The following is a 20,151-nucleotide window of genomic DNA, read 5'->3' as shown; positions in this document are numbered from 1 at the left end:
GTGTCTTTGAGTCCTCTTTAACGTATGGAGTGTCTTTGAGTCCTGAAGGTTGCCGCCCGTCAGCCGCGTGAGCTGCTCGTTCCCCTCTAGCCACTAACCCGGCGCGGCGTCCCATAAGCCCCCCCGTGTCTCCACAGGCGGTGCGCTACTTGGTCAAACTGGTGGCGGACGGCTACGGCACGGACGGGGCCACGTCCTCGGGGCCCCACGGCATGAGCTTGTCCACCACCATGGACGACGACGTGTTCACCGACGCCACCACCCTGCAGGAGGAGGAGGAGGGCGGCGACGAAGAGGAGGAGGCGGGCGCACACAAGACCACGCCCGACTCCCAGGGCGAGGCTTCGGAGCGGTCGGTGGTGAAGGTGAGCCCCGGCACCGTGCGGCAGGAGGTGTCCCAGGCCATCATCGACAAGAAGGGCACCCTCATCATCCTCAGGGAGGCCGAGGACAGGGCGGCCGCCGACGACAAGACGGCGGCCGCCGGCGAGAAGATGGCCGCCGGCGAGAAGATGGCCGCCGGCGAGAAGATGGCCGCCGGCGACGACGACGGCGGCATCACCAAGGCGGACGCGGCCGAGCCTCCGCCCGGGGAAACGGAAGACGTCGCCGAAAACGAGGTCCCCTCGGCCTCCGACGAGGAAGACGGCGGCGTTCCCGCCACGGAGAAGGAAGAGGCCTACGCCGGCCGGGGCGTGATCCTGGGCCCGGGCGACGCCCCCGCCCTGAAGATGGAGAGCCGGTGCATCGAGGTGAGGCGGCTCAAGGGGGTGCCCTCGCCCACCCGGGCCAAAGCCTCCTGGGTGTCGGAGGTGGTGAAGACGGTGGAGAGGTCGGAGTTCACCAGCATGTCGGCGAAGGAAGGCGAGCAGTGGGCGGAGTTCAAGGCGGGCGCGCCGAAGGACGTCTTCCTGTTCCAGAGCGCCCAGGAGGTCAAGCCCGGAGGCGGCCTCGCCACCGCCACCGCACTGTCCGCGGTCAACGAGCTGTCCGCGGTCACCGTCGCTCTGTCCACCGTCACCAAGCCGTCAAAGGTCACCGAGCTGTCAAAGGTCACCGAGCTGTCAAAGGTCACCCAGATGACCCCAGTCACCGAGCTGTCAAAGGTCACCCAGATGACCGCAGTCACCGAGCTGTCAAAGGTCACCCAGATGACCCCAGTCACCGAGCTGTCAAAGGTCACCCAGGTGACCCCAGTCCCCGAGCTGTCAAAGGTCACCCAGATGACCCCAGTCACCGAGCTGTCAAAGGTCACCCAGATGACCCCAGTCACCGAGCTGTCAAAGGTCACCGAGCTGTCGAAGGTCACCAGCGAGCTGTCCACCACCGGCCTAGACGTGGTACCGTATGCTTTCCCAGAGAGAACCAGAAAATGACCTCAATGGTCATTTTCCAGCGCATCCCCCCCCCACCCCCCCTCCAAGCCGACTCTGGTTCTAACAACGGAAAAAACAACAAACCAGGACGACGACAACCTTAACCCGACCGCTCTGCATGGCTAACAATCCCCTAATCCAAGCGCCATTCGCTCATCCTCCCAAAGCAGAAACCAACATCTTTCAGTTGCTCCTCCAAGCTCTCTGCCTTGTTACGCTTTTATTCATCATTTTTTTTCAGAACGGTTCTTGTTGTTGAATTCTGTAACTGCTTACTTTACATGAACGGCTGCCTTGAGCGGGTCAATTATGTGGGGAGAACAGAGAATGTGGCGCTGGTTTCCTTTTGTTTTGTAGGCCTTGGATATTCATAAACATCACCGCACTTGATGAACCCGGAGAGAGCAGTCTCGGAGAGTTTCCATGGCGATGTAGAACTTCATACGGTTCTGAGTCGAGTCGTTACAGACGCTCGTATTGCAATCAATTTGGCCGGATGTTCTCGATTTGAAACGAGACTGTAACCCGACTCGCCATCTCGGCTTGACCATGTTCACGAATCCGGTCAACGTATGCGGTCTGCACAACAAGACGGCCGAGTTATGGCCCAGCTTCTAGCCGTGTGTTTGTGGCCGAGGGTTAGTTGTTGTTTTTTGTAGTGTTTCCCACAGCAGAAGCATTCTTCCTCTCGGCTCTCTAGTCCTTTATGAAGCGGTGACTTCATAGCTCTGGCCCAACGCCAACGCTGCCGCTATCTCCCTCCTCACCCTCACTCAACCCCCACCCCCCCCCTTGCATGACGGCTAACCAGGAATATTGTATGGGTTGTGTTGTAAGCAGATTTAGTTCCACAAAGATCTGCGCTTTCTTTTTTTTCAAGGCGAGGGATTTCTGAATACAGATGACAAGAAATGCCCTAGGCTGTGACGGAGATACGAATTAAGATCTATGTTTTTACAACTAATTTTTACCCGGTGTAAAGGTATGAACCTTGCCATTATGACATGGTGCTGCACGCAATCCACAACCCACACAAACGCATTTCTGCTCTTTCGTTGCCAGCGTTCCCCGTTCACCATTCCCCTCTCAATCCTTCCTCTTTTCCTCCGTGTTGTAACTGTCGATGTGTTGACTGTGTTTTGTGTACTTGACTGTCCTCTTTCTTCCTTCCCGTCTTTCGCCCTATCCCTCCTTTCCATCCAGTCCACCCCTGGATGGACTACCTCCTCCCCGAGCGCCGTCCTCAAGGTGACCCCCTATTTTACTTACTCTGGCCCTCCCCACCGTACAGGGGGTCTGAACCCGAGGGGGGTGGAGGGGGGCAATGCAACGCAACTACACAGAAACGACCAAGAACCATCCTCGTTGTGTAACAGGTGTACCGGGCAGTACCTCTCGCCGCGTTCATGCTGATCACACCGTTTCCGTGGTAACGGGGTCTCTAACCATAGGGGGGGGCCTTTGCTTCTTGTCGCACCCAGGTGTCCGAAGAGCCCAAGCCGGAGGAGAACGGTGACGCCGCCGCGGCGACAGACGCCGCGCCGGCCGACTCCACGGTAAATATCTCGGCGGTCCCAGACGGAGCGAGAGCCGGGGATGACGTCGGGCTCAGCGGAGCCGGGGACGGGCGTATCCCAAGTGTCCCCGGCGCCTCAAAGAGACGCTTGTTTCGGGGGGGGGGGGGGGGGGGTAGAGCAGCTGACTCGGGCGTTGTTCGACCGAACAACGGGCCGTCCACATAGGCTAGGCCGCCGTAGCAGAACGGGCGCATGCGTCTCTCCGCACACTAGGGGGCGGTAGAGTGTGGGGGAGGAAGGACAACACACCCACGTGTCAACACCGCCCCTCTGTGATTCCCCCCCCAGGCCACATGAGTAGGCGTATCGGGGCCGCCCTGACGCAATGTGGGGCAAGCCACTCAGGCCGCTACTATTCATCCTTCCTCGCCGGCAGTCAGGACTCGAAGGCACGGGGGCAGCGGAGAACACGCCTCGTAGATTTCGATTTTTTTTTTTTCTCTCCCGGTTGTTTTTTCACATCACCACCGTGGAGAGCAGGATGAGGATAGCGGCGTCGACGCCCCTAACCGTAAGCCTGGTCCAGGTCTCCAGATGTGGTTGGCTAGGGCAGCACGTCGGCTTTAGTAGATCGATGGAGCGGATGTTGCTGTTTTTTTGTAACGGGGGAGAAGCGGTGCGATATATAACTGAAGCTGGGGTATCCGGTGGCAGTGCAGTGTGGCAGTCTAGTCAGTGGTTCTTCGTTGGGGTTTTTGAAAATACATACCAAGCGCAAAGAGTTGCACTGTGCAAACATGTTTCAAAAGCCTGTTTAACCCGTCCCGGAGTCGGCCTGGTTTTGTGTCTGACCTCGTTCTGTGGCTCTCCCTCTCTGCAGCGCTTGTCTGAGCAGAGTTCGGAGTCGGCCACACTACAGGAGGAGCTGGCCCCCAAGGACTCACCGGTGGTCCACACGGAAACCAAGACCATCACCTACGAGTCCGCCGAGGTACCTGACCCCTGCACGGCTGTGCATCGCTTCACTTAAAGGCGACGTATCACACCACCAGGTGTGAGCGCGATTGGCCGGTACAAGCCGTGTTGAAAACCGGCCCTTTTCTGACGTCGCGAGTGGGCGCGTCCACCTCGATGTGTGACGGATTTGCGACGTTTGCAACAGTCCACTGGGTAGGCTGGTAGACTGATCTATCCAGCGCACATCTAGGTGGACACGGCCCCTTGTGATGTCAGAAGAGGCCGGTTTTCCAAACGGCTTGTAACGGCCAATCATACTCGCACCTGGTGGTATAGCACGTCGGCCTTTAATGTCTCGTCACGCCTCCCGATGGCTTCTCTACACCACACCCTGTCGAAGTTTGACACACGGTGAAGATATACACTGAACCAACACCGATAACCTGTTTAACACTTGTAACCATCACAGGAACGAGGGATCCCCCACTCTGCGTTCCTTCTCAGGGCTTCTTCCTTGTCAATTAGGGGAGTGTGTTCTTGCATTAGGGTCGGTCATAGATATGTGGACTGTAAAGCCCTTGGAGACTGTAACTGCGGTTCAGGGCTATACAAATACAATTAGCTTGACTCAACCTGACCACCTGTGTGTTAAGCAGCGAGTATTGATCGTGTTTATCCCAGTAGGAGATCTGTCGGTAAGTGTTTGATGTCATAAGTGTTGCCGGTAGTTTCAGTGTGTGTGTGTGTGTGTGTGTGTGTGTGTGTGTGTTTGTGTCCCCCCCCCCCTCTCCTACTCTGTGTTAATTAATAGGGAGACACCAACGGTGACGTGGACCCTGGAGTGCTGCTGAGCGCCCAGACCATCACCTCAGAGACCAGCAGCACCACGACAACCACACACATCACTAAGGTTGCCGGGGGAGATACTGTGGGGGGGGGGGGGGGTAATGTTGCATATGTTTCCTTTCCATGTGTCCTATAAAAAGCACAGCTGTGTGTGAGCATTAATCATCAGAACCCCAGGGGGTCCGAGTCACTATGTATGGGGCTAAAAATACCAACCTGAGTTGTTAACGACAATTTTATCATGGTCAAATATAATGGCAAATCGAATGAATTCAACCGCCATACTGCATTGAATTTATTATTAATGCTCATATTTTCCCATGATATGAAGGTACTCTCATGCTTTGAATGGTGAAGACTTTATACCATTTCAACCGCCTGTTTAGATGTATTTCAGTCCATCCACTGTAGGTTTAAAGGTTGTTCCAGCGTTTCTAGGTCGACACATCTGATCTTTCTGCTGCCCGCCCCATGAGCAGGCCGTCAAAGAAACGCATCTCTGTAGGCAGCCTATGCGCCCAGATCGCACACAAAAACAAATCAACCAATCAAAACGCAAAAAAATAGTATTCCAACCAATCACCGACAAGGGGCGGGTGTTGTGGGCTTTTGCGCTGCGTTCGTGATCGTTTTAACTCAATGCACGAAGCGCGGAAGGGAGGGGCGAGCTGGCTCTTGTTTGTTTGGGACCTCGCTTCAACTACCGGCAGAAGTGACGTCGCTGACACAACCTTTAAGTCACCGGGCGCTGGGTCGCATTGAGTGGTATGCTAAGGTTTCCCCGGGGTCTTTCCCTGTCGCCCCTCCCCGTTCCCCAGATGGTGAAGGGTGGCATCTCGGAGACGAGGATCGAGAAGCGGATCGTCATCACGGGGGACACGGACATCGACCACGACGAGGTCTCCTCTTAGCCTTGCTCATTCGCCCGGTCGTGTCTCTCTCTCTCTCTCTCTCTCTCTCTCTCTCTCTCTCTCTCTCTCTCTCTCTCTCTCTCTCTCTCTCTCTCTCTCTCTCTCTCTCTCGGTCTCGGTCTCGGTCTCGGTCTCGGTCTCGGTCTCTGTCTCTCTCTCTCTCACACTCGCTTGCTTTTTTTGTCGATTGATTTATATTTTTCTCTCTCCTTGATTTGTCATCGCTCTGTACTGTCATTGATTGGATTTGTACAGTTGACCGTGAAGAAAAAAAACAAACTCCATAGAGACCTTGTCCCCCCCCCAGTCCTTAGCTGGTCTCTGTTGACCCGAGTTGAGCTCCCCTACTCGGCCTTTCTCCCCGTTTCATTGACTCAATAACATTAACATCTCCTTAATTGCGGGTGGCAGATAACCAAGTATTGCAGCCGTCGCTGGTGTATTTATTTATTTTTGCTCCTACATGTGTGTGACCTAACATTGGCAACCATGATTGACCTAAAAATACCAACACCTCCCCCTCCCCCTCCCCCGCCCTGTTCCTGTTCTCTGTCTCCCCCCGGTGGCCATCTACTCGCCCTGCACTTCCCCGCTCCGCGTCGTGCGTAGGCTCTGGCTCAGGCCATTAAGGAGGCTAAAGAGCAGCACCCCGACATGTCAGTGACCAAAGTAGTGGTCCATAAAGAGACCGAGATCACCCCAGACGAGGGCGAGGACTGACCCAGGTAAGAGGACGAGGTCCCGGTCTCATCTGGTTCTGGTTCTGCTTGCATTGAGCTTGCAACGTGTGGCCTCCATTCTCAGCATGCCGCTTCCCCCCACCGCCACCGTCTTCCAATAAGCTAGTTTTCCTCCTTTACTGGTACGGTTAAAGGCATGACTCGTTACTGGTACGGTTAAAGGCATGACTCTTTACTGGTACGGTCAGAAACATGGCTCTTTACTGGTACGGTTAAAGGCATGACTCGTTACTGGTACGGTTAAAGGCATGACTCGTTACTGGTACGGTTAAAGGCATGACTCTTTACTGGTACGGTCAGAAACATGGCTCTTTACTGGTACGGTTAAAGACATGACTCTTTACTGGTACGGTCAGAGACATGACTCTTTACTGGTACGGTCAGAAACATGGCTCTTTACTGGTACGGTTAAAGACATGACTCTTTACTGGTACGGTTAAAGGCATGACTCTTCACTGGTACGGTCAGAGACATGACTCTTTACTGGTACGGTTAAAGACATGACTCTTTACTGGTACGGTCAGAAACATGGCTCTTTACTGGTACGGTTAAAGACATGACTCTTTACTGGTACGGTTAAAGACATGACTCTTTATTGGTACGGTTAAAGGCATGACTCTTTACTGGTACGGTTAAAGGCATGACTCTTTACTGGTACGGTTAAAGACATGACTCTTTACTGGTACATTTAAAGACATGACTCTTTACTGGTACGGTTAAAGGCATGACTCTTTACTGGTACGGTTAAAGGCATGACTCTTTACTGGTACGGTTAAAGACATGACTCTTTACTGGTACGGTTAAAGACATGACTCTTTACTGGTACGGTTAAAGACATGACTCTTTACTGGTACGGTTAAAGACATGACTCTTTACTGGTACGGTTAAAGACATAGGTCTTTACTTCTACAGTTAAAGTACAAGATCTTTAATGGTACAGTGAAAGAATGGCGTAATTGGCGTAATTCTTTACCGGTACAGTTAAAGGTATAGATCTTCAAAGGTACGGTTAAAGACCCGGCACTTTACTGGTACGGTTAAAGACCCGGCACTTTACTGGTACGGTTAAAGACCCGGCACTTTACTGGTACGGTTAAAGACCCGGCACTTTACTGGTACGGTTAAAGGCCCGGCACTTTACTGGTACGGTTAAAGGCCCGGCACTTTACTGGTACAGTGAAAGAACCAGCGCTTTACTGGTACAGTTAAAGGTTTGACACTTTACTGGAACGGTTGAGAGCAATGTGCCGGTTGACATTAGCATTTGCATTCTAGCATTTCTCTTACCTTTGGTTGCATCATGTTCGAGTTCTATGGTCTGCGCCGTGCACATTGCATTACAAAAACGGTTCCAGTCGTAATGCAATTAAGTATGACTTAACCTTTTTTTAACCGATTTGCGATCGACCCAGGAATGCCAACCTGCACGTTGCTCTGTGAAAGACCTAGCTCCTAACCAGTACAGACACCAATGTTTCTTGTGCAGCACTAACACCCGACGCCTCACTCCTCTTTCCAAGCTCCCCTGGCCCAGAACAGTGCAGGGCCAAAGGCCCATGTTCCTAACGCACTGTCAATTACAGGCTGGCCCCCCCCCCCCAGGACCAAGCTTTAAACTTGGCTATTCTGGTCGTGCTAATGCTGCTACTGCTGCTGCTGGCACTCTCATGCAATCCCCAGTAACCAGGGGGAAACACCCCCTCTGCTGGGAAACCGGCACAGTGTGCTTCGTCTCTGAGAGCGACACCCCTGACTCGGAGGGCCAGACCTGCCCTGTTGACGCTCCTTCGTGACCAGAACCCAAACTGTCTTGATTATGTTATTGAGGAGAGTCAAACTAGGCCAAAGTCAAGTGACGGAGGTCTCTCGACTTAATTCCAAAGGGAATGCAATGCGGCCTCGTTTGATATTTTATTGATGGCAGAATGCAGGGTATATAGATTACATGGTGGATTGAAGGCCATTGTTCGGTGTAGTTTGATTCAAACGCTGCTTTAGTGTTTGGAGGAGATTCACTCAGCTCCCATGTTTCGTTAACCCAAAGATCAAGTTAACACCAACCCATTTAGCTGCAGCTCCCATTTCATTGGTGGTGTTTAGCAAACAAATGACAATGCGAGCTTCTGTCAACACTGCCGAGCCTAACTCCTTCAAACACGTCGCCAGCCATCCATGATGGGAGGGGGAGAGAGGGAGGGAGGGAGAGAGGGAAAGAGAGAGGGAGAGAGAGAGAGGGAGAGAGAGAGGCCCAACCTGCTCTGCTCCTTAATGCACCTCCAGGCTGACGATTTGCACTGTCATCTGTATCTTGTGTAATCTGATCTGATAACTGCGCAGACGAAGACCGAAATATGCCTCAGACTGTGTAAAAGTGTGTTTTCAACTCCAGACTTTACCATAAAGGCATTAATCATTGGAGGCATATGGTGGAGGGGTTTGCCGTCAGTCAAGGCTCTGCCCTATCTTGAGTGCAAACGTGTGTCTTTAGAGAAGCTATCAGCAAGGTAATTCAGCATATAACCAGTGTTCCCCCTCCATGCATCCAGCATTGGTGCAGCGCCACCACTGGATGACCAGCCTCACTGCAGTCATTTATTAGACCATTTATTATTCATTCAGAATTATGTTTGGCGCCCCAAATGCATTATTGTTTTATTACATATAATACTCCATCCCCCTGAATTGTTAAATTGTCATTATTTTCATTGTAGAAATATTGTGGAAATATCCTGACCGCAAACCGCTATGGAAGATTAAAAGCCCATAATTATACTGTAGGTGGCATCAGCCCATAAAATGTTTGACTAAAGGTAGGAAGCGTAAAGAGAAAAAAAAACAGACTTAATCATAGAAAGTAGCCTACATATTTGATACGGTGGAACAGAAGTAACAGTATTATTAAACCTAGACGATGGGACGGCTAAAAATTGCAGACTACTTGCGCCAATATTAATGGCATTATAATTTGGCTTGAGGCTATAGTGTGCTCGCATGACATTTCTTGTTATGTCATATCAAAATACCATTGGCTCAGACCATTTCCAGTGGAATGCACCTCGTAGAGTTCTAGTGGTCCCACTAAAACCTCCTCGTGCATCAGCACCGTGCACGTTTGCATCTGCGTTGTGCACAAGCACATCAGCGCCGTGCGCACACCTCTGCTGGAAAACACCATAGGGGAAACACTGTTTGTTGCTTCACTGTAACTAAAAGCTGAGCAGGGAACAATGCTAAAAAAAGATGTGTGTGTATATATATATCATTTTTTTTAAAGGCTGTTATGTGCAGATACATTTCAACCCTCTGTTTGGTGAACAAACCACCTTAGGTCCATAAAATAGGTCAGATTGTTGTTTTCTTCCAACGTTTGCGGCAGCTTTGCGCACGTCGGGGCTTGTGTTTCAACTTGCCTGTTTGTCTGTATTGTCAGCTCCACGTCTGGCACGGAGCCGCGCAATGCAATCTCCCACTCCCTCATTTTGTTTACATTCTAACCTTCTAATCCTTTTTTTTTTCTTCTCATTTTCAATTTTTTCTTCTCTGCGGAATTCCGACGCGGGCTGCTTGTGTGCGTTTGTGTCTCCCCTCGATCGCAACCTGCGTGAACTCGTACCACTGCGACTCCTGTGACTTCAAGTCTGTTAGGAAATAGGCCCACGGTTCGGGGTTGTAGTGAAGGAACAGGTGGCGGTGTGAGCGTGTGTGCATAATGCGTGTGCACGCGTGTACGTGCCTGCGTGTGTGTTTACGTGCCTGCGCGCCCTCGCGTGACTCACCAGATGGGAATGGTCGGCTTTGTTTCCACGGACTAACACACACACCCGGCCCAGCCCTCCCCCTCTCTCCTGCTCCCTCTGACGTGCGTGGCCATCTAATATATGCACCTTACTCGCACTCCTCTGTGTGTGTGTGTGTGTGTGTGTGTGTGTGTGTGTGTGTGTGTGTGTGTGTGTGGGAGGGGGGGTGTGTCTTCTTTCCCTTCAGGAGGGGTTAGAGGGACCGCAGCATCCTGTCTGAACTTAAATATAAAATAAAAAGCTAAATAAATAAATAAATCAGTGATAAAAACAGTCAGTACATTTCAAAAAATGTACAACGACAAAGGCACGAATGGATTAACTGAAAAAAATGCCATTGCCATATTCCTGCCAATTGCAAATGTAGAGCACTCATTAACGACTATTTTAAACATGCCTCGTCGTGATGCTGGCTAGGCGGCCAATTAAATATTTGGTTGTCACAGCTGTCAGCGGAGGAGAAAGGGTTTGAATGAGCAGGAATGCAGGCTGAGATCAGGAACAAAGATGCTACCAGATGCTGCCAGCTCGTCTGACAAACTGCCCTTGTGTAGCTTCGCTTCTCTTTCGTTATCTCCTTGCCTCCTAGCCCTATGAAGTCTCCATGGGAGGGAAACTCTCCCTTTTGTGTCTGTGTTGTCGCTTGCTGTCGTGTTTTCAAGACACTCTAGAAATTACAGTCGCAAGTGTGGCGGTTGTACACTTCTTCTATTGAGCTAAAGGAATTTCAGTGTAACACCGCTCATGCTTAAAAAATAAAATAAGAATAATCTACAGTGGTGGATTATTCTTGGTCCAATCCATTGCTATGAAATCACATTGGCAGAGCATAAGTGCAGCATTCTTCTCAGTCATTCACGATCGCCCTCGGACACAGGAATTACTTTTTGCTCAATGGCGCAAAGTGTGACCATGATTGCGGCAACTCTTGCAACATGGGGCCTAATATCGTGTGTGTGTGTGTGTGTGTGTGTGTGTGTGTGTGTGTGTGTGTTCTCCCTCTCCTAGGAATAAGGATGTTTTCCCACGAGGACTCCATCCCTCATCAGCCACCAGGGGTTCCGTATATGTAAGGAGGGAACACTAAAGGATCTGATGGGTCCTGCTCTCCAGCGACTGCGGCTTGCCTCCATTTCTGTCCATCCCAAAATGGTGCATTTGTGCATGAGAAGGGTGCAACGTTGCAGTATCAAAAATAAACAGCAAGACGATACGACACTATATAACAAATCTCTTGTTGACCTAGCAGAATACTTATTCTTGTGCAGGGACGCTGAAAGGTGACCCTCCCCCCCCCTCTCTTTACTGCCTTTATGAAATTGATGCATTTTTTATGATTAAGATGAAGAATAATAATTGCAGCAGTTTTATTTATGAAATGATGCCAAAATCCACTCCGAAAAAGCTTCCCAGTGCTTTGTATGGGCTGTGTATGTAGTGGACACCCCGATGTAGCCTAGCGGTAGACGTGCAAACCTCATCTTCAGCGAGCATCTCACCACTCAACTCCACACCAAGTTATACCACTGCAGTCCTGCATTACCACCCCTGTACTTATACTGTACATAGGCCTCAAGAAGCTTTCTTATTAAAAAAAAACACACACCAAACAACAAAGCATATATCTTCCGCCAATGATGTTTGTCATGTGCACTTGAATTCTGTTTTTATTGATGATCATCTCAGTTTTTTTTGATTTATTTCACGCAAACATCTCTCATGGAGCTTAAGCAGAGGCTAATTTCTTCGTCAAACTCCAAAGAAATCCCCCGTCTGCGCTGGATTGTTTTTGATTTTTGTGCCAGTACAAGCCTTGAATGTTTTTTAGGATTTGATTTTTCTTCTTTATTTTTTATATGGCTGAACATGTTCATGTCTTTTGATCGCCGCCGACATTTGATGCTGAAGCAAGCGTATTCTGTCTACCCCCCTGAATGTGTAAGCTATATGCCTCTCAACTATTCCATCTATTTAAAATAACACGTGTCGTTCATGTACAGCCATGCCTTCTCAATGGTGAAATAAATGTGTGTTCATTATAATTTGTCATTTTCTTTTGAAATAAAATATTTACTACATTATTGAATTTTGTGGTCGGTGGAGCTTTGTTTAAAATGTCATGAACATTTTCAAATTCTAAACTATATTTCAATCAATGTCTGCTATGCAAGTCGATTTTGGTAGCTATGATGGAAAAAAAATATAATACAGATTTTCATTTGTTTCTCTGGTAGCATACTTGACGTATTTCAACGTTCCTTCTCTTAATAAAATGCGAAGTTATTTAAACCTAGTTTATTTTATTAGTTTTAAACGCTTTTGCATTTGGTGGAAATACTACCATAAACTACCGCTGGCTACTCATTGGCATAAGCCTACATTTAAAGTACACATCCTAGTGCGAGCCATTTCACTACGAGGGAGGCGATTAAAACCGCCTTGTACCTAAAGTCAACCACCAACTAGAAATACATCATTTATTTCATAATAAGCGCACCCTTGAGCTATGTAAAGTGCACATTTATGGGTGCGGTAATAATTACGGTTCGAGGTTTTTCCCCAAAGGTTTAGGAGTCATCCTGCTCCGACGCCCCACCCATGGAGCCGTGTGTGCTCCGGGGCTGTAGGTGGCAGCAATAAAATGCAGCATTTCCTCCGGAGCCCGATAGTCACAACAAGAGGAGGAAGAGGAAAAACGACAGCTTTGGATCGTCGTCGACTGCCTTGCGTGACAACATAAGGATCGCGTTCAGGCTTCGGGTATTACATTTTAATTCACTATTAATTGTGCCGAATGGGTTCCGGGAAGCGGGATTGTGTGGTGCGCGTTAGTGATCGCCAGTGTATCGTTGTTCCGGGGTATTTGTAAAGTGTTAGAAGACACCGATACATGCCAATGGAGGCTTGCTGACCAAAATGGCTGGGCGCAGTGAAATGTGAAATATTCTTGCTAAGGTTATCCTATTCGCACGCAACAACGCCGGCGAGAAAATTGTGCGATAAAGTTATTCGCTTGCATTTTGGCTGTTTCAATAATTTCTCACTATTGCTGTTGTTTTTTTTTATTGCCGGAAAAACAGTCGCGCTTTTTTAACGCTGTCGGGCCTTTTAGCCGAAGGATTTCTGCATGATTGACTTGCCTACCTTTGTTTACTTTATCTGTTCTCGACGCGTATCTGTGCCGGGCCGTCTTAAATATGACGTTATTAATATTTGTTTGCATTTTTGCTGAAACTAAATGACAGTTGCGTACTTCGGCTGTATAAATTATCATAATTGGCATGCAAATTTTGCTAATGCTCCACCCCGTACTTTTGCAGGATACATATCTGTGCCCTATGTCCTCTCATTCATCTCAAATGATAGCACACGTTGTTTATATGTTGCATTTTTTTATACATATTTTACAGGTTCGCCCTATTACAGCTGCAACATGTCTGACTTATTAAGATATATCGACTATGACCATAAAGCCACCTTCTTGAAGATGCTCAACCAACAGAGGATGGAAGGGGAGCATTGTGACGTGGTGGTGGTGGTGGAGAACATTGAGTTCAGGGCTCACCGCTGCGTTCTGGCGGCCTGCAGCAACTATTTCAAGAAGCTCTTCAAGAAGCAGAGCGACGAGGACAACTCCATCGTGGAGCTGGACTTCATCCGCTCGGACATCTTCGAGGAGGTGCTCAACTACATGTACACGGCGCGCTTGGCCGTGCGCAAGAAGGACATCAACATGATGATGTCGTCCGGGCAGATCCTGGGCATCAACTTCCTGGACAACCTGTGCACCCAGAAGCGCGAGCTGACCAACATGAAGACGCGGGAGAACCAGGCGCCGGGCGACCACGGCATGCGGGCCCAGGACGCCATCCTGAAGGAGCTGGCCATGGAGGAGGTGCGCAAGAACAGCTTCTACGACCAGGGCATGGACGGCATGGGCGCCGGCGGCTCCCACGTCTCCCAGCCCCACAACTACAGCACCAGCATGGGCAAGGACCAGCACGGCCACGGCTGGGGCTCGTCGTCCTCCAGCGACATGAAGCTGGAGTACCTCCTGTACGGCCACCGCGACCACGGCTCCTGCCAGGCGCCGGGGGCCAAGCCGCTGGACCACAACGCCAAGAAGGAGCGCCTGCTCACCGCCAACCGGCCGTACGGCTGCGAGCACTGCCCCAAGGCCTTCACCACGGCGGCGCACCTGAAGGAGCACCTGAAGATCCACTCGGGCTTCAAGCCGCACCGCTGCGTGGTGTGCGGCAAGGCCTTCATCCGGGGGCCCGACCTGAAGCGGCACGAGCGCGTCCACAGCAACGAGAGGCCCTTCGGCTGCCAGATCTGCGAGAAGGCCTTCAAGCACAAGTCGCACCTGAAGGACCACGAGCGGCAGCACCGCGGCGAGCGGCCCTTCAACTGCGGCTCGTGCGACAAGGCCTTCATCAAGGCGTCGGATCTGAAGCGCCACTGGAACACCATGCACAGCGGGAACCCCCGCCGGCAGATGTCCCTGTCCCCCGCCACGTCCCAGCAGGCGGGCCAGCCCGACGCCACCGGCGACCAGAGAGACTGGAAAATGGAGACGGGGCCCCACTCGCATAACTCAGGGGACTGTTGAGAGCGAGCTAGAGAGAGAGAGAGAGAGAGAGAGAGAGAGAGAGAAAATTAAAAGCCCCAGCCACGGCCAGGGACATGAGGGATTTTTCTTTTTTGGGGGCCCCCAATCGGGACACACAAACACACAATGATTTAGACACTGATGTACACACACACACACACACACACAAACACAAACGCGCGCGCACACACACATGTAGAGACAGACGTAGACACGTACGCCAGGTGCTCAAATGTAAACTTGAGTATTTGTATACATGTGTACGCAATACAAATACACACACACACAGCCCTGTGATTGGCCGAGGAGCCACGTGTACCATGGACTACGATGGGAGGAACGGCGCTACGGCCGGTTCACGAGACTGTGGGCTGTATTATCCTAAAGAAATATGTCAACGACAAAAAAAAAAAGATGTTCTTTTCCGCCTGTAAAATCATGTAAATGTTTAGTTCACTCTACTTATACGTATATTTTTCACAAAGCATTGTTGCTATTCTAGAGACCGGGGAGTTCTCATAACATTATTGTTTTTATTTTTTGTTTTTTATTTTTTTTTTGCTTTTTATGGGATATGTATAACATTTTTAAGTGTTTCGTTTAACCTTTTACTGGATTATCGACAAAGGCTATAGAGGCAGCGAGAGAGGCGGGCGACAAAAAAAAAAAAAGAGGATTTCCTTTCTGCATAACATTTGTTGCGTTGCGTATATTCCCGTGGATGTTTTAATGGATGTGTTTAGTTGTGTTGATTGGTTGATTGATATTGACACTGTAAGAGTAAAGCGTTGACTTTTTTTGCATTTTTCGGAAAGAAATTAAGAAACAAACAGACGATACCAAAGTCTTGGGCCCCCCCAATCCCCCCCCCCCCCCTCCTTGCAGAGGACGACCTCACAAGGCTGTCCAGTCCCAAGCATCGCCCGGCCCACTAGATTTACTGTTATACAGTACAACCACTGTCATCCTGCGATCAACCGTCTAATGATAGGTGTCTGTATATACTGTAGCTTAGTTTGTTGCACAACTATAAGAGTACACCGTAATGAAATATGCACATATTAACATTGTTCTACCCGCCCCCCTCCCCTCCTATCTACACTTTGACAATAAACACCATTTGCTGCGTTGTATTGTTTGGTTTTGTTTAGTTTTTTTCTCGACCCGATACTTTTTTTTGTTGTTTAAGAGCTAGCTTATGCTGATTAGTTTCGGGACATGTTTATGTCTCGTTGGATGGATTTAACTGGTTCTACATTAGGTGTTTGCGATCCAATTCCTGGCCTCTGTACTTGCACTGAGAATGTGGTTTTGAAGCCTCATTGATTGTTAATATAATTGAACCATTTGAGATGGCAAGCTAATGGAGTGATGTACATTTGCAAATGATCTCATTGTGAATATGTGTACAGGCTTTGTCATCTGCAAGAGGTTTTACCCATGAGCGACTAGGGGTGGTGGTGGGAGGGTAATTTTCTCAACTGGGTGAGGCGTAATAAACCGTACAGTTGACGTCATGTGCGCAAAACAAGTCCATTAATTCCTTATGTTCAAGATGCATTGTTTGTGAGTTTAAAAAAAAACACTGGGCTTTATCTTTTTCTTCGAGTTAAAGCTATGGATTTTCTTTGCCTCCCAGAGATGTAGGATGACGTGTTCATATTTTTATTAACTTAAAAATCCAAAACCAGGCCAATTGATGCTCACGTCACGAGGCAGGCAGCTCGATGAGAGACCTCTGAGCACGCGGTGGTGAATCTGTTTAAACCTGTTGCTCACGTGACATGATAAAACACATCCGACGGCATCACAACCGCGTGGCAAGCCAAGGACGCATACAACTTATAAATATTTGATGCACTGCGTGTATAGCTGCTCAGACTGTTCCCTTTAACAGTGAGGGGTTAAGAGTTGCATTGGGGTTTGTTCATCACATCGCGCTTATGCAAACAAACACATCTGGCAACCCATACCCACCCAGCCCCTCCCTCCCTCCTCCTCTCTACGTCCAATCTCCTTCTGCAGGTTTGCCCCATAGTATTCGCTCCGTTCCGTTTTCTGCTCGTTAGCTGTGGTTTAAATGTTCATCCTAAATGAACTAAGTTGTTTTTACCAGAGCTGTTTAATAGAAAGTAGGTCGCCTCGTTTTGAGTGTTTGGGGGTGGGGGAGGAAGGAATCTTCTTGATTCTCAACACTAGATGGTGCCCTGTTCAAAGTTTCTGACCTGTTGCTGGTCAACGTGAACCCGGGCTGGGCATCTCGGATGGTCACACAACCCCCCCCAAAAAAAACTTTTAACAATGATCGGGCGAATGCATTAAAGATACCACAAGCTTACATTGAATAGTAGCTTACTTCAAGCTTGGACCACATTCTGCCTGTGCAGTGCTGAGTGTATGCGCCATCACACCTCGCTGGTTTACATATATTTACATACATCTGACACCGCTAGCCCACTGCTGACGTCAACCCCGCCTCCCCCTCCACATACAAACTGTTTATTACGCTGACGCCGGCTGGATATTTCTTCGCGTTTGTATTTGTTTTTGACAGTTTCGTCCTCACAATAGCTCATTCCGTGGCCCGTGCGCTGTGTGCGACAGTAAGGACTGATCTGTTCATAAATGGTAACAGAGGAAGGGTTTGATTGCCTGTAATTTTCAGGGTGAAAAATTGCTTTATGGAAAATGACGTCGACGTCTAATGGAAAGCGAGACGGCCCCTGGCCCTCGCTCGTGTCAGTGTCTGCTTTCTGCATTTCCTGTGTGTGTGTGCGTGTGTTTTTGCGTGTGCGTGTACATGCATTGACTCCAGTAAAGTGTGCAGGCTTGTGCTGGGTTTGTATGAAACTAGAGCCCGTTTCCCTGTCTGCACTGGGTTTGTTCTATTGTGTGCCTGCATGCATGTCGTGACTGGCTGTGGGTTTGCAGCGGAGGGGTGTGGGGCTAAGAGTGCTTGCATGAATTATATTTGCGTGTGTGTGTGTGTGTGTGTGTGCGTGTGTGTGTGTGTGTGTGTATGAGCAAATAAGGGATTTGTGAAATGTATGTATGAGGGCTTAGTGCATGTCTGTGTGTGTGTGTGTGTGTGTGTGTGTGTGTGTGTTTGTGTGTGCGTGCTCAACTGAGTCCCTAAGCACATTTATGTTATGTGTGTGCACGCATGTGTGCATGTGCATGCATGTGTAATGAATTCAGGGGAGAGAGAGTGTGGTTGTGCATTCATGTGTGTGCATGAGTGCGTGTGCATTTATGTGTGTGTGTGTGTGTGCATGAGTGCGTGTGCATTTATGTGTGTGTGTGTGTGTGTGCATTCATGTGTCTGTGTGTGTGCATTCATGCGTCAGTGTGTGTGTGTTTGTGTGTGTGCATTCATGAGTGTGCGTGAGTGCTTATATGTTTGTGCTGTATGCATCCATAATGAGGTCTCAGTCTGTGTGTGGGCGAGGGAGTTTGTTCACACGCACGTGGGGGTGTGCATTCAGGCATCCATCTATATGCGTGTACTCAACCCTCCCTGTGCGTGTGGACTGTGCATCAGTGACGGGGGGGCTGTGCGCGAGTGCAAGTGATCTCCAGCCTGCCTTCATTTGCATCAGCGCTTATTTGTGTATATGTATGCATGAGCTTGCACGCATGTGCATGCAAGCAAATGTGCACATCATCACTATTTAAGAGAATTTATGTGCAAGTGGGACAGATATTTCTCTACCACAGGTATCAACAGTGTTCTTTTTTTTTACCATGAATGATTTGGAGCCTATATGTTCTATAGGGAGTGTCTGTTTTTATACTGTATGGCTCTATATTTTTATCTTACTTTTTCAGAATTGTGTGAGTTTGTGTGTGTGAGAGAGAGTTTCCTATATTTGTGTCTGTCAGTGTGCCTGTTCAGTTTGTTTAGCTGGCCCAACTGTCCATTGAATGTATGTTTGATGATATCAACTTCACAAATGAGTGTGTGTTTGTGACCCTCAAGCAGATGGATCGTAGCACCTGAACTGTTGGTTTCATGCTTTTGTTTGTTTTAGAAAAGCACTAGAAAGTCCTGGCCTTTATTTGTATTATTGTGTCTTTTCAAACTTCAAAGATGTTCCTTCAAAAGGTAATTTGTCTTGAACACATCCCTTGTTTTATTATTTTGTTGTATTTCTGATACAACACATTAATTTATGATGTCAGTGAATGAGTTCCATTAATTTGAACACATTTTTCCAAAATGTTGAAAATGTATCTACCTGTATGTGGATACATTCAATATGTTTTAAACTTTTAGAGGTCTTCCCTTATAATGAGCATGCATCCTTTTGTGTGTACAAGAATGACAATATTGGTGGCAATCAGCAAACCCTAAAACAAATAGCACCAAATGACATATCTCAAAGCTACATACAATTAATTCTGCTACAATATGCAAAACATGTAAAAAAATTCTACTTAGTATGGTATAACATGTAATGTGTGTGTGTGTGTGTGTGTGTGTGTACACGTTAGCGAGGGTGGCACATGCACTTGCATGTGCATACAAACACATTGGTGTGTATGTAAATGCATTTGTGTGTGTGTGCATGAATATAGATCCAGTACACTTTTTGTGTCAGCAGTGTGTTTGCGTCTATATCCAGTCGGATTTTGAAGTCAGTGAGTGTGTGTGTGTGTGTTTGTCCGTCTTCGTCTCTAGCATATGTCTGTGTGAGTGTGTCTGCGTTTGTGTGTATTGTGTTTCTGAAAAGTATTTGTATTTGTGTGTGTATATGCGTGCACGCGTACATGCACGCGTGCGTTCGTGTGATTGCGCCATGTGTGTGTGTGCATACGTTCGCGCGTAGATGCATGCGTGTGTATGCGCGTGCGTTGGTGTGATTGCGCCATGTGTGTGCGCATTCGTGCGCCCATGCGTGTGTGCGCTAAACAGCCGGTTGCCATTACTCTGGTGGTCGGTTGTTCCCCCGTGGAGACCACAGCTCTCCTCTCTCCCTCTGGCTCCACCCAGCGTTGCCACAGGCTTCCCAGAAAAGAGCAGCATCTAATTAAAACACTTTAATTACATTCATCTCCTCTCAGCTCACACACACACACACACACACACACACACACACACACACACAAGTAAACTGGCACACATGCACAAACACACACGCGCATAAACAAGCACACTCACACGCACAAACAAACGCAAACGCACAAACACACGTGTGCACATGCGCATGCATACGCATGCATGTCGTTTTATGTATACATAAGCGTGCGAAATCCCCCTGCGTGCACACACGTTGAGATTCACGCACACCTACACGCACGCAGACTGGTAGAACAAAACGTCTGTGTACAAGCGATTCCGTGTCCTACACAAGCCTGGGAGGAGATTTGGGAGGTTCTTCGAGGTTCTCCTCAC

At 48.9% G+C, this 20,151-nt stretch overlaps 2 protein-coding genes across 2 annotated transcripts in view; both read left to right on the top strand.

Annotated features, from left to right (window-relative positions):
- The window catches only part of LOC307085671 (band 4.1-like protein 3), a 48,885-nt gene extending 36,660 nt beyond the window's left edge, over positions 1–12,225 (top strand). The window contains exons 21-28 of the mRNA XM_079750536.1: positions 138–1,340; positions 2,828–2,932; positions 3,330–3,464; positions 3,774–3,884; positions 4,662–4,760; positions 5,515–5,595; positions 6,217–6,332; positions 11,153–12,225. Coding sequence (XP_079606662.1) covers positions 138–1,340; positions 2,828–2,932; positions 3,330–3,464; positions 3,774–3,884; positions 4,662–4,760; positions 5,515–5,595; positions 6,217–6,327 — 1,845 coding nt within the window. The 3' untranslated portion in view covers positions 6,328–6,332; positions 11,153–12,225. The remainder of the gene's footprint in view (positions 1–137; positions 1,341–2,827; positions 2,933–3,329; positions 3,465–3,773; positions 3,885–4,661; positions 4,761–5,514; positions 5,596–6,216; positions 6,333–11,152) is intronic.
- A 599-nt stretch (positions 12,226–12,824) lies between these two features.
- Positions 12,825–16,116, top strand: LOC307086408 (zinc finger and BTB domain-containing protein 14-like). The gene is made up of 2 exons (XM_079751604.1): positions 12,825–12,904; positions 13,555–16,116. Exon 2 carries the CDS (start codon positions 13,578–13,580, stop codon positions 14,754–14,756), a length of 1,179 nt encoding a protein of 392 aa, XP_079607730.1. The 5' UTR covers positions 12,825–12,904; positions 13,555–13,577; the 3' UTR covers positions 14,757–16,116.
- Positions 16,117–20,151: the final 4,035 nt, after the last annotated feature.

This window comes from Pollachius pollachius (assembly GCF_949987615.1).
Source record: "Pollachius pollachius genome assembly, chromosome: 14".
NCBI lineage: Eukaryota > Metazoa > Chordata > Actinopteri > Gadiformes > Gadidae > Pollachius > Pollachius pollachius.
The sequence above is the reverse complement of the archived record's forward strand: the minus strand, read 5'-3'. Positions and strand labels throughout refer to the sequence as shown.